Here is a 14,514-nt window from a genome sequence, read left to right as displayed (position 1 = left end):
ATCTGGTAAAGCAAGGTCCCCACTTTCTTGTTCTTCTTCTTTTAGAGTGTCTTTTAAATTACTTTTTCTGTCTGTTGCTAATTGTAATGGTTAATTTTCTGTGTCAACTTGACTGGGCTAAGGGATGCCCAGATAACTAGCTGTGTTTGTGAGCGTGTTTCCAGAAGAAATTAGCATCTGAATTGGTAAACCGAGTATAGCAGATGGCCCTCTCAATGTGGGTGGGCACCATGCAATCCGTTGAGGGCCTCAGTAGAACAAAAATGCAGAGGAAGGGCGAATTCTCTCTGTGAGCTGAGCCATCTTTCTTCTGCCCTAGGACACTGGACATCAGTGCTCCTGGACCTCTGGCTTTTGGACTTAGGTTGAGACTTATACCATCACTCCTCCTCCCACAGCTCAATTGCATCATTGGCTTCCCTCCTTCTCCAGTATGTAGATGGCAGACTTGTCCTCCATAACTGTGTGAGCCAGTTTCTATAATAAATCTCCTCCTATGTGTATATTATAGATCCTCTTGTGTTTTGTTTCTCTAGAGAAACCTGGCTAATACACTCGTACATAGAAAGGCAACATTCTTGTTTATTGGTCTTTATCCAGCCACCTTGCTAAAAGCTTTTATTATTTCTAACAATTTGCCAACAAACTATTGAGGATTCTCTATATTCACAACCATAGCAGCTGTGAATGAATAACGACTGAGTTTTCTTTCTCTCTTACCCTTACATCTTTCATTTCTTTTTCTTGTCATTCTGTACTGATGAGAATCTCCACTATGATGACAACTAAAAGAGATTTTAAAGGGAATGCTTAAACATTTCACCATTAAAAGTAATGCTTCCTGTGAGTTTTTGTTAGATACTCTTTATCAAGTTAAGAAAGTTCCTTCTATTTCTGTTTTCCTAAAAGTGTCTATCATAGATACTGAATTATGTCAGATGTTTTTTTTGCTTCTATGGAGATAATCATATTGTTTTTCTCCTTTATTCATTAAATAGGATGAATAATACTTTAAATTTTCTGATTGATTACTGGAATAACTCCTTAGTTAAACTTTATCTTTACTGATCCTATTTTATCTTCATTTTCTATTTAATTGATTTCTGCCCATATCTTTATTATCTCCTTTCTTCTGTTTTCTTTAAATCTATTCTCTTATTTTATGTAGTTCACTAATTTTCAGTTTTACTAGCTTTCTTTTATAAGCATTTAAGGCTATAAATTCTATGTTCCTTTTTCCTATATCCCACACAATTTGACACTCATTATCATTGAAAGAATTTTAAATTTCCATTATGATTTTTGACCCAGCTATTGAGAAATATAATTCTAAGTTTCCAAATACATGCCATTTAAAAATTATTTTTTGTTATTAACATCTAAATTAATTGCACCAAGTTCAGAGAATTGGTCTCTATCATCCTGATTCTTTGAAATTTGAAACATTTATAACTCTCAGACAAAAGATTAATTTCCCTAATATATAAAGAACTCCTATAAATAAGAAAAAAGACCAACAACCTAATTTAAAATGGGCAAAAGACAATGAACAGGCAATACACAGGAAAGCAAATTCAAATGGCTCATAAACACATGATGAGATGCCCAACTTCATTCATAATAATAAAAAATATATAGATCAAAAGGCGCTTTTTTTTTTTTTTTTTTTTTTTGCGGTACACGGGCCTCTCACTGCTGTGGCCTCTCCCGTTGCAGAGCACAGGCTCAGTGGCTATGGCTCACGGGCCCAGCCGCTCCGCGGCATGTGGGATCTTCCCGGACCGGGGCACGAACCCGTGTTCCCTGCATTGGCGGGTGGACTCTCAACCACTGCACCACCAGGGAAGCCCAAAAGGTACTTTTTAAAAAACCTATCAGATTGGCAAAGACTAAACAGAAATTTTGACACCACCACACCTTGGTGAAGATATGTGGAAACATTGCTAGTGGGAGTGTAAACTAGTAACTATTTTGGAGAGCAGTGATATCTATCAAAATTTCCAAGACATACATGCTTTTATTCAACAAGTTCATTTCTAGGAATTTATGTTAGAGATATTCACACATGTGCAAAATAATCTATGTAGAAGGACATCCATTGTAGACTTCTTGTAATAGTGAAGGATTAGAAACAGCCATCAATGAGGTACTAGTCAAATCATCACAACTATACAACGGAAGACTAAGCAGCCATTTTTAAAAAGAAATGAAAATACTCTTTAATGTACCATATGAGAAGATGTCCAAGATACGTGTGAAGTGAAAAGTTCAAGGTAATTTTTAAGGTAAAATTCAAGGAAAAATTTTTAAGGAAAACTTCAAGGTAATTTATATGAATACTACCACCATTTACGTTCAAAAAAAAAAAACAGACATTGTTATTAAATGCACACAAGCTCACATGTTATATGTAATTGATTATATACATGCATACAAGGATATTCAAGAAAACGATAAAACTAGTTAGTTCTAAAGAGAAATCTGGCTGGCTGGGGAACATGAGTGAGACTTTTACCATGTGCTTTTCAAAATTATGCCTTTTCAAAACTATGCAGTATCTGTTGAAAAAATATTATAAAAAAATTTTTTAAATGAGCGTGATTAAATAAGGTTGCTTCTTCATGGAAATGCCTACCTGCAACTAGAAAGGAACATGGAAAATGAACACTGCTCTGTTATGGTGATAGGATTATTTCCTTTTTTGTAAAAATGATTTAATTTTTAACCAGAACAAAACCCCATCTGTAAAGTAAAATCTCCTATGATTACATGACCTAAAAGCCTACCGTTTTCAATTTCCAGTCTCCCAGTAGACTGCGTAAATCCAATCCCATTATCTGCTACACACTGATACAGCCCAGAATCTTCCATGGTAACACCCCTGATTTTCAATCCATTTCCCACAGTTAGATGTCGTGGGGAACGACGAATGGGCCGTGCGTTGTGAAACCAGGTACGGTTGGGGGTTGGGTTCCCATGAACTTCACACGTGAATTGCACCGTGGCACCCAGAGACACTGTCTGATCCTGCAGTCCTTTAGAAATGGAAGCATGTTCTAAAAATAAAACAAATAAGAACGAATGAGAACCTACTGTGTAGCACAGGGAACTCTACTCAATACTCTATAATGACCTATATGGGAATAGAATCTAAAAAAGACTGGATTATATGTGTATGTATAATTGATTCACTTTGCTGTACACCAGAAGCTAACACAACATTGTAAATCAACTATACTCCAGTAAAAAATTAATAAAAAATAAAATAAACATAAATTAAAGTCTAGCCCTCAAGATGTACTTTTTAAATTATCACATGAGTCATACAAACTCTCCTCAATAACTAGTTGAAACCGAATTGTATTATTTCCTCACATTCTCCCATCCACCATGGTCATCAAAAAAAATCAGAAATGTATTTACTTTCCTCCAATAGGATAAACCATATGTTACTAAAACATTATAGCCTCTTTTTATAGATCTCTCCTCCCACTTAACCACCCTCCGCCAACCCAACAAATGCACACACACATACATACATGCAGAGTTTCTAATCTTTGGCTTCTCTGAGCGTTTGTTCCAGGTGATCTGTTTGAAATAAAGTAATCATTTCCCTGGACTTCACACTACGCAAAAGCCAAAACAGAAGAATGCTTATTTGGAAGTTAAATTCTTTTTATGCTCAATTCTGCTTTGAGGTTACATGTATTCTGGGCAAAAATTTTCCTTTAGTATCCATCAAGTCACTTTTTTTTTTTTTTTTAACATCTTTATTGGGGTATAATTGCTTTACAATGGTGTGTTAGTTTCTGCTTTAAAACAAAGTGAATCAGTTATACATATACATATGTTCCCATATCTCTTCCCTCTTGCGTCTCCCTCCCTTCCACCCTCCCTATCCCACCCCTCCAGGCGGTCACAAAGCACCGAGCCGATATCCCTGTGCCATGCGGCTGCTTCCCACTAGCTATCTACCTTACGTTTGTTAGTGTATACATGTCCATGCCTCTCTCTCGCTTTATCACAGCTTACCCTTCCCCCTCCCCACATCCTCAAGTCCGTTCTCCAGTAGGTCTGTGTCTTTACTCCTGTCTTACCCCTAGGTTCTTCATAACATTTTTTTTTCTTAAATTCCATATATATGTGTTAGCATACGGTATTTGTGTTTTTCTTTCTGCATCAAGTCACTTATTACCTGGACAGAGTACATCATGTATCGGCATTTGTAACATATGCCCAAATTAAATGACTATGCATATTAATCTAGTCCTAATTAGCATTCAATTTTAAAGCCCACTTGCCATACACTCGTATTAATTCCAGTGTAACCTATGTCAGGCCACTGTTGCACATAAACAGGTATAGAAGCTTTACAAAAACTATATTTACTATGAAAACTTTTTTTTTCCAGTTTTCATGAAAATCTGTTTTGATAAAGGAAAACATTTTTGCTGCTACACGTGACAGTGAGATCGGTAGCTGGAAGAAAGGAATAGCTTTGAGATAAATAGTATAGATAGAAATATGGGTGAAAATAACACGAATTTTATGAGCCAGCTATAGTGAAAGCATTCCAAAAGGGAAAATAAAATGACATGATTTCTTTTTGAGATGACATTTTCTAGTCAGTACTCTGTCTTAGTTACGATTACTGGACACTACACACTGATACAGCCCAGAATCTTGCATCCTGTTGAATTCCAGTCTCTTTCCTCCACGTCATCGAGAAGGAAGAACCAGCTCTGTACATAAGTCCCCTACATATGAACCAGTTCCATTCCGAGAGTGCGTTCGTAAAAGTTCAATTTGCTCGTTAAGTCCAACAAAGTTAGCTTAGGAACCCTACTAACAATCGGCTATATAGTGTAGAACCAGCTACACCACCGCTGCTTTTACACTTGCTTCAGGACATCCTGGGCTTGAAATAAAGATACTGTACTGCTGTACTCTATACAGTGCGATACAGTAAAGTGCACAAAAGCACAGCCACTTGTAGAGGATGCACGCACGTGACCACGTACATCAGACCGGTGAACTAACTTATGTGATTAGACATGCAAACGCACGTTCGCATCTTTGAGAGTTTGCAACTTGAAGGTTCGTATGTAGGGGACTTGCTGTATTGTGTAACCAGGTTGGGGGTGAGGTTCCCAAGAACATCCCAGGTGAAACGCTCTGTGCCACCCAGAAACACTGCCCAACTCAGCAGTCCTTTAGAGAAATGGAGCTCATTTTGGTACTGGGGTAGCTATTTCTAGGTAGTCTCTATTCCATTTATGGTTCACAAATAGATCTTCCACTCAAACATCAGTTAGACCAGAAAAATAGCCTGACTTGAAAAAACACTTAACAAGTAACACCTTACCAAGTACATTCACCACGTAAGTCACGTGCTTGGTGTCTCCAGACTTGTTTCCCACCACACAGGAGTAGTTGCCAGAGTCCGCCGGATCAATGCTGTCCGTGGCAAGGTGCGAATACAACCTTCTCCACTTGCTTCCCGGCACAGCGTCCTGACCGTCCTTCAGCCAGTGCACATGAGAAGCTGGGATCCCACTTACCACACACTCCAGGGTCACAGGGCTACGAGAGAGAACGGCTAATGCCTGTGAAAGGGCGGGGTGAAGAATGTGAAAGTCATCTGAAGAAGGGCCTGGAGAAAGAAGGGAAAATAAAAAATCATTATTCTTATGTATTCACTTCCACCCTCTTCCTTAGCAAAGCTGTGAGCTTCCCCATCTTCCCATTTATTCTTCTTTACACTATGAGGTCCTGTTTGGTAACCAAATCATTTTCAGTTGAGAATTAAATTTAAAAGACTTGATGGTCCTTTAGAGCTACTCCTGAATTAGCAGTTTGGAAATGTTGAAATTCTCAACAAGCATGTGGACTGTGACTTAACTATGCTTTGACTATTGGTGCTACTACAACTTATCGTGTCTCAAAGAGAACAGATAAATATTTTTTTGTAATTCACAGTTAGCCACCAATTTGATTACCACTGATATAAAGTGATATTTGCTCACTAATTTCTTTTTATTTGAGCAAAGGGCAAAGTTCTCCACATGAATTCTATCCTGTCATCTTCACCAAAATTCTCTTCTAAAAAGTCATTATATTTTTAAAACATATACAGTACTATGCTATAATGCACTTATGCATGTAAAGACTTTCTCATGATAAACAAACAGGATCTGAGAGAAAAAGGAACTCCCACTTCCCAACTTTTTATGAGAAATGCTTCTGAGGACTCTTCCCAGTGACCACGATTCCCCCAAATACTTACGACTCACAAGAAGCTTTCGGCCAATGGGTTCAACTTTTAATTCATGTGTGACAGGATTAAAAGCCGCACATTTATATGATCCCTTGTCCTCTAAGGATACATTCAAAATCTGAAGATTCCCTGATGGAAGGATTAAGTAATTCTCTGAGGAAGGAAGGGAATGCAGTTAGGCCTCTCTCTTTATGAAGGACACAAGTTAAGACTAACAAAGGTTGATAGTTATGCTTTAAATGTAGATGTGACATGAGCAGCAAATAAGCAATCAGGGAAATTTCATTAAATGAAGGAAGAGGAAAGTCAAAGCAGAACAAAAAATGTCAACAGCACTACAGTAACAAAATGAAACCCATCAGAGCCCCAAGGCAACAGATCACTCACTGAGAGCACCACAGCACAAGAAACATATTTAGACAAAGATACAACGACCGCAGCTGCCACTTTGGGCAAACCCCTGCCTGTAGCACTGACCACCCAGTAGTCATTCACGTCTTCATTCATTTCTTCTCAACAATATGTACTGAGACCCTATTTTCTGCCAACAATGGCCTGTGCACAAGTGATACAACAATGAAGCGAGCAGATAAAGCAAGCCCTTCACTCATGCTGCCAATGCTCCGATGCAGGAACAAGGCGGCAGAGAAAGGGACAAATGACAAACAAGCGGACAGTAATGCATATAACACAGTGCTACAGAAAATGAAGCTGAATAAAGTGGACAGAGCAACACAGCGTATCATTTTAGATAGTGCCATGAGGGCGATCTTCTCAAAGGAAGTGATATCTGAGTAGATTCCTGAATGAGTTGAAGGAGTGAGCCTTGGGGGTGCGGAGTTGTAATCATTTCTGTACTGTCTTCTATACCATGTTCTATTTCATACTGTAACCATTTGTCTAAACTACTCCACTTGACTCCTAATAGTAGAGACAATATATCTTATGTGTTTTTGTGTCTACAGCCCCTAGCACACAGAGCTTAACGGTAGGTGGTTAATCACATTTGTTCTCTGGGTGCCATTGGCTTGTCGTAAGAGGTCTCACCTGTGGAACGTTTCAGCCACTTTCCCCGGATTTTATAGCGCACCTCAGCTTTGGGGTTACTATCTGGTACCTTGCAGCCAACGAAACCAGTGCTTTTTTCCTCTGCTGTAATAACATGCTTTGTTGATGAACCAAAGTCACCAAGAACTAAAAGAAATAAGTAAATAAGTAGATAGACAAATAAATAAATGTAAATTTGAACTCTCTTTCCCAAAGGAAATTTTAAAGCTAGAAACAACACCTGCACCATGGCCATTTGCGGCAGCTAATCCCAGTTCCCAAAGTAGCAGGATCTTTTTATCTTAGAAAGCAGTTGGGGTAGAGGTGCACAGTTGAGAGCTGGGGCTTAGTCATGGCACCCTTTTCCAGAAGACAATGCTTCCAGGAGACTACAAGGCAAGCAAACTGTTCTTGAAACATTAGGGAGAACTATAAAGCCTAATTGTTCCCATTCTGCCAAGATAAATCCTTCTTAATCCAGTCTCTCATCAAAACTCACTTTCCCTATGCATCCTTATTCTGTTAGTAGCTACTCACATGTCAATAAAAGGGTTTCCAAGAATGAACCTAGGATATCAAAAAAAAAAAAAAAAAAAAGCAGTGTATCGTTTGAATTACCTGAATATACTAACTAGGTCTCAATTTCTCTCGGTTTAAGTTGACTACAGCTGGAGCCTGCATGGAAGGGCTCTTTATTATTGCCAGTGCTGAAAGCACTCTGCAGCCTGCCCCTAGGAATTCAGCCCTCCGGTGTGTGGCTTGGAGCTGTCCATGGGTCACAGCTCTACCAAAACATTTACTCTTCTCAGTTATGACAAACTCACTACTCCTGGGGAATCCAGATTTGTTCTGTAAATAGGGGTGCCCTCACAAAGACGTTTTCCATTACTGGAAGCCATCACCGTTTGAAAGGCAGATGGCTCAAACTTACTAAGAAAACCACACATACCAGATTTTTCCATAAATTCAATACTCAACATTCCTTTCTTTACAGTTATTTTTCTACCCCACTTCTTTAGCCTGGTTTCAATTAAATAAATGAAAATCACTCTGTAATCAAGGCAAATAAAACAATTAGATGTGAAAAAAAGATAAAGGATGGCATGAAATAACTGTCAAAGCGGACAACAGCTTTTTTTGTTGTTGATATTAAGGACTTTTAAATACTCACAAAGAAATTCAGATTCACGTTAGAAAATTGTCCTAACGCTGCACAAAATAATTTCCATATCCCTTGATACAGAGGAAGACACTAAGCAAGGCTCAAGTATCGTCCCCCGGGTTAAACACACAGCAAGTGTCAAGGCTGGGATGAGAACGCACACGTGTCTTACTCCAAAGCCCATGCTCCTCCAAGTACTCAAAAAAATGCAAGTATTAACAGTAATTTCAGGAAAAAAGCATCTATAACAGGGACAAAATCAGACTCACCTGCAGTGGATATGGTTGCAGGACCACTCACAATGGCGCCAATGCTATTGTTGGCAATGCACTGGTAATAACCCGAAAGGGAGGGGTTAAGAGAAAGGATAGTCAACGTCCCCTGATGAACCTTAATCTGTTCCACGTTTCTGTCCAATCTTTTTCCATTATGCAACCATGAGATACGAGCAGTCACAGGTTTAGCAGAACAATGCAGTACTACAGGTCCACCAAGTTTCTGGACGGCAGACAATGGCTCAGAAATAAAATAAGGTGCCAAGTCTACAAGGGAACAGTCCCCGTGTGCAAAGGGGTGGGGGGAGTGGGAGAGAAGAGGAGATAAGGGGAGAGAGAAAGAAGAGCACGTTTAATATACTTCATCTGAATCTACACAACGAAAGGCAATCCCTTACTTTATACGTTATGGTCCTTAGAGCTTGTAAGAGTTCTAGGAACATTCTTATATTTTGGAAGAAAGAAGGCAACATACCAATGTAGAACTTAACAGTTAGGGCAGCACAGATGAGAATCCTTATGATATAAATAAAACGAAATACTAATTCTATAAATGAGAAATGGTAAACTGCTCTTCTAATGAAGTAGCTTTTTAAAAATGGAAGTTAAGAATCTGAAAAAGAGAAGATGACTTTCAAAATAAAAAGAATTCTCTTCCGTATTACCAACAGGGTTTGACATTAAGAGCAAATTAGTTTCTCAAAATAACTTGACTACTTCCCTTTAATATAAGTAATGTTCAACTTTTAAGAACGCAGAAGTAGAAAGTTAGGAAGCCACACCGAAATACAAAGTCTATCCTTTTGGGGGTATGAGGATAAACGGGGTATCAATCGTAATATTTTTATTTGGTGTTTGGAATAGTTTCATTTGTTATGTCTATTCCTCCAGTAACTTGGGGGAGAGGGGTTCTTGCGCTCAAGTATCAAAACAGATCCCTCTCCTCCACCCAAAAATGAGGGCGGGGGACAGGGATACTAATAATCTGGTGTAATAAAATAGTTAAAAGAAAAAAATAATAAATTGCTGAATCTACTTTTATAGGATATTTTACGAGAAATAAAGATTAAAGGAAATGCCTTGACTGAATCTGAGGTTGCTATTTAGCCAAAAAAAAAAACCCAGAAATAAAACCACTAAATCGGGCTTCCCTGGTGGCGCAGTGGTTGGGAGTCCGCCTGCCGATGCTAGGGGACACGGGTTCGTGCCCCGGTCTGGGAAGATCCCACATGCCGCGGAGCGGCTGGGCCCGTGAGCCATGGCCACTGAGTCTGCGCGTCCGGAGCCTGTGCTCCGCGACAGGAGAGGCCACAGCAGTGAGAGGCCCGCGTACCGCAAAAAACAAACAAACAAACAAAAACCACTAAATCAATTTTCCCTTACTAAGTCGAGTATAGTTATACAGTATTTTTAACAAAGATAATAAACAAACATTACTTAATAAATAAACATCACCGTATTTGTATATACTCCTATATAAATCTTCACACATATCTAAAATAAAAAGAAATGCATATGGGCCATGAATTAGCCTCAGGCTTATATATACACTTAATAATAAACACATTTAAGCTTTTTAGTAACCCAGAGTTAGATAATAAATTAGGCAAGATCATGAGAGACCTGGGATTTGAACCAAGTTCTCTCACTCCAAGTCGAGTACTCTTACATATGGACTCTAAAATTCCTCTTTGGTGGTGTGTAGTCAGCATTTTATTCCTATCATAATTTCCAAATTCAGAGATTTGTAACATATCCTTGCTGAAAAAAAGCATGTTTGGAAAATATTTATTTTCAAGGCAACAAAAGGAATAAATTATACGGACAATGATGGGAAGGCCTGCGAGTGCCCAGAAGCACTCCTAAGAGATCCTTAAATTGCTTAATGAATCAAAGTTTTAAAATCATTCCACTGGTCAAACAGATCTTAGAAACGTCTTTAGAAACCATTACTATCGTCGAAGCATTAAAGTCGAAGCTCTTCACAGGATTAAGATGAGGAAAAGCTTCAGGCCCAAACTACCATTCTTCTCCTCTTACCTGGACTCACGGAAGGGCACAGAATCGGGAGAGTAACATACAGCAGTGTCTGTAAGGGTCCAGCAACTGGATGCATAGCGTCAGATTGCAGAAGCGGGCAGGACAGACTTCCAGGGCAAAATCCAGGCCTTGGCTTACTAAAAGACATCAAAAAAAAAAAAAAAAAAAAAAAGGAAGAAATTCTAAAGTACAAAAACAGTTGAAATTTTTTATCTGAATAGCCAGCCAGAGTTATGAACACAGTGGCTGCCGTCTATTTTGAAAGCTCCACATAGAGTGCGTCAAATACAAGGCATTTAATGATCCACATCTTCCCGATTCACAAGCTAATCTCTAGACGTTAAATTAAAGTTAGAAATTCTGCTCATTCTTCCAAGATACTAAGACACTTATTTTACACAGAACCAATCGTTCCAAATGAATACATAACGGCCTTTAGCGCCTTTCTCTTTGTACATCTCACAACCATCTAAAACTCAACGCAACTAAGATGCATTCCTCCTCTATGTTCCTTAAAACAGAAACAATAACAACAAAATAATAACTAACGTTTATATAGTGCTTGTACGAGCCAGACACCATCTCAGTGCTTTTCATATATTAACTGAACCTTCACGACAACCCTATGAGTCAGGTACTCCTGGTTTTCTTCCCTTTTTTCAGATGGGGGACTCATGGATTGTGCAGAGAATAATACCAGGGGCAGGCCTGTGTGGGGATCGAGTTTGTCTGAAGAAATCCAAAGACCACTGTGGTGAGAGTGGGATGAGCCAAGTAGAGAGCACAGAGGAAAGCCGGGCTAGATCCTGCCCACAGCCTCAAAGGCCACGCTGAAGGTTTCGGCACTTGTTCTACATGCGATGGCAGACCCTTGGAGGACTTAGAGAAGGGAGGGATGGGATCTCATTATGCTTTAAGAAGATCACTGGCTGATGGAGACTAGACTGAACTGGGGCCGGGATGCAGGAGGGAGACCAAGTGGGAAGTTACGAGATCGCTGGGGAGAGAGATGAGCACGTGGTGGGTTAGTCCAGTGAGTCAGCTGTGGAGGTGCTGAGGAAAATCACCAGATTCAGAACATACTCTAAAGCTTAAACCAACAGAAGCTGATGAAGGCTTGGATAAAAAGTGTAAAAGAGGGCTTCCCTGGCGGCGCAGTGGTTGGGAGTCCGCCTGCCGATGCAGGGGACACGGGTTCGTGCCCCGGTCCGGGAGGATCCCACATGCCGCGGAGCAGCTGGGCCCGTGAGCCATGGCCGCTGAGCCTGCGCGTCCAGAGCCTGTGCTCCGCATCGGGTGAGGCCACAACAGTGAGAGGCCCGCGTACCGCAAAAAAAAAAAAAAAAAAAGTGTGAGAGAAAGAGCTATCAAAGACAACTCTTAGTTTTTGGTGTAACAGAATAAGTAAAAGTTCTGTTTCCTGAAATGGGGAAGACTGGAGCGGGGAAAACGGCTGAAGAGGAGGCTGCTCAACAGCTGTGCTTTGGCCACGGAAAGTCTGAGATCTGTGAGGGACCCGAGTACCAGTAACTAGTCGACAGTTGCATATAGGAGTCTGGAGCTGTGGGGAGGAGTCAGAGCTGAAAATGAAGATGTTAGATGTACTAAAGCCTTGGCGCTAGATGAGCACTAAGGAAAATATGATAGAGGAGGAAAGATACTCCAACCTTTAGACACTGAATAGAGGAGAAAGAAGTAATAATGGAGACTAAGAAGAAGGAGCCAACAAAATAAGAAGAAATCCAGGGGAATGTTGCATCTAGGGAGAAAAATGGAAAATATTTCTGGAAGAAGAGAGTAATCAACCCATCTCAAACACTGCTGAGAAACAGAGTAAGATTAGATGGCATCAGAAAGCCATGAAGAAGACCATGGGTGATATAGCAAGAATGGTTTCAGTGGAGAAGGGACAAAAGTCTGATCAGTTCAGGATAGGACGGGAAGGGAGGAAATGAAGAAACAGGCACAGAAAACTCCTTCAAGGATTTGCTATAAAAGGGCAGCAGAAAAACAGAGAGAATTGCTGGGGATGGATGGATGGCAGCCATGGAAATGTTTGTTTATGTGTTTTTTTAATACAGAGATAATATAACACATGTACAAAGCTAAAAAAAGTTTCACAAAACCCAGCACTGGTAAGGATGTGCATAAAAATCACTATAATATCTCATTGGTGAAATATAATTGGTAAATTCCTTTTGGAAGGAAAAGTATTCATTTATGCAACAAATATTTATTGAATGTTTATTATATGATGGGTACTATTCTAAGAGCTGGAGATAGAGCACTTAAATATATATATAAGTAAAAATAAGTAACAGACAAAAATGTATATCTTACATTCTGTGGGACAGATGGAAAATAAACAAGATAAATAAATTAGGAATATTCACAAGGTCCATGCCATCCTCCAGATATGGCTCATTCCTTCTCTGTGCTACTTCTACACCTTGGTCACTATGTACCACTGCACTCACTACTGTGCTCTGCAATTTATCTGGTTACATATAACTCTGTCCTCTTTGAAGGCAAGAATGATGTCATATCCAGCTTTGCAAATTCTAATGCCTAGCAGAAAAGAGGCACTTGATGTTTCTTAAAATGAAAGGAATACCTTAATGTAACGTAATTCCCAGAAGTACCTTAGAGAGTAGTATTTAATGAGAACTGTTATCTCTACTGAATTCAGTGTAACCTAGCTATATTTTTACTCCTTCATTCACCTATTCATTCATATATATGATTTCAAAGATTAGCAAACATAAAGTAAGTGCCTACTGTATGCCAGGCACCATGCTAGGCTAGAGATCCAAAGAGTGGTTATTACGTCGACGAATTCTCCCCTACATTCCTGCCTGGCCAGGACACAGAATCTGACTACAGAATACAACAAAACGTAATGCCAGAGTTACGTTAATGACATTTTAGAAATGAGAATTCTACGTGTGTACTCATCTGTGAAAAGAAAGGTTAATTCTAATCACTGATAAAACTGGGTAGTAATACAAAGTAAGGCACCTTAAGTATGGCTTTGAATAAATCAAATATTTCCCAGGATCTGCTCACTTCTCTACACCAGGTACTCCAAAATCTCCAAGTTGCAAACTCAAGTTCATCTACATCGTGGACTATCAGTTCGAGGAATGCCTTTTAAATGTTTTCTTGCTGAGCTCTTTTTTTTTCTTTTCTTTTTTTTTGCGGTACGCGGGCCTCTCACTGTTGCGGCCTCTCCCGTTGCGGAGCACAGGCTCCGGACGCGCAGGCTCAGTGGCCATGGCTCACGGGCCCAGCCGCTCCGCGGCATGTGGGATCTTCCCGGACCGGGGTCCCCTGCATCGGCAGGCGGACTCCCAACCACTGCACCACCAGGCAAGCCCTTGCTGAGTTCTTTTAAAAGTGGGAGAAACTACTCTGGTACCACCCGCTGGCAGAAGGGGCCAGCTGTGTGAAAACCTTTTTGGTTTATTTGAATTTTTCCCTTGGTTCAAGGGTAAGAACTGACACACCATTGCTAAGCAGTCACGGCAGAGTAAACATTCAAACAACTTGTTAACAGGAGGCACTTTCCTGAGGACAAGGAAGAGAGTTTCTTCCTTTTGCCAAATCTTTCCTCAACTATTTATTTACTGAAAAGCAGTGAAACAAATTCCAGAGTCAACTTTAACCCCAGCACGTGATCTAGTGAGTTACTTTACAGCTGTCCTTTAAAACAT

At 39.8% G+C, this 14,514-nt stretch overlaps 1 protein-coding gene across 1 annotated transcript in view; it reads right to left on the bottom strand.

Moving 5' to 3' along the window:
• CDON (cell adhesion associated, oncogene regulated) overlaps positions 1–10,949 on the bottom strand; it is a 60,298-nt gene extending 49,349 nt beyond the window's left edge. Inside the window, exons 1-6 of the mRNA XM_029209356.1 lie at positions 10,802–10,949; positions 8,756–9,028; positions 7,325–7,471; positions 6,287–6,430; positions 5,366–5,653; positions 2,787–3,056 (exon numbers count right to left, since the gene is read on the bottom strand). Of these exons, the coding sequence (XP_029065189.1) occupies positions 2,787–3,056; positions 5,366–5,653; positions 6,287–6,430; positions 7,325–7,471; positions 8,756–9,028; positions 10,802–10,949 (1,270 nt within the window). The remainder of the gene's footprint in view (positions 1–2,786; positions 3,057–5,365; positions 5,654–6,286; positions 6,431–7,324; positions 7,472–8,755; positions 9,029–10,801) is intronic.
• Between the last annotated feature and the right edge of the window lie 3,565 nt (positions 10,950–14,514).

The sequence above is a fragment of the Monodon monoceros genome, unplaced genomic scaffold, assembly GCF_005190385.1.
Source record: "Monodon monoceros isolate NGI ecotype Baffin Bay Population unplaced genomic scaffold, NGI_Narwhal_1 Super_Scaffold_7, whole genome shotgun sequence".
Taxonomy (NCBI): Eukaryota; Metazoa; Chordata; class Mammalia; order Artiodactyla; family Monodontidae; genus Monodon; species Monodon monoceros.
This window is presented reverse-complemented; position numbering and strand designations above follow the sequence as displayed.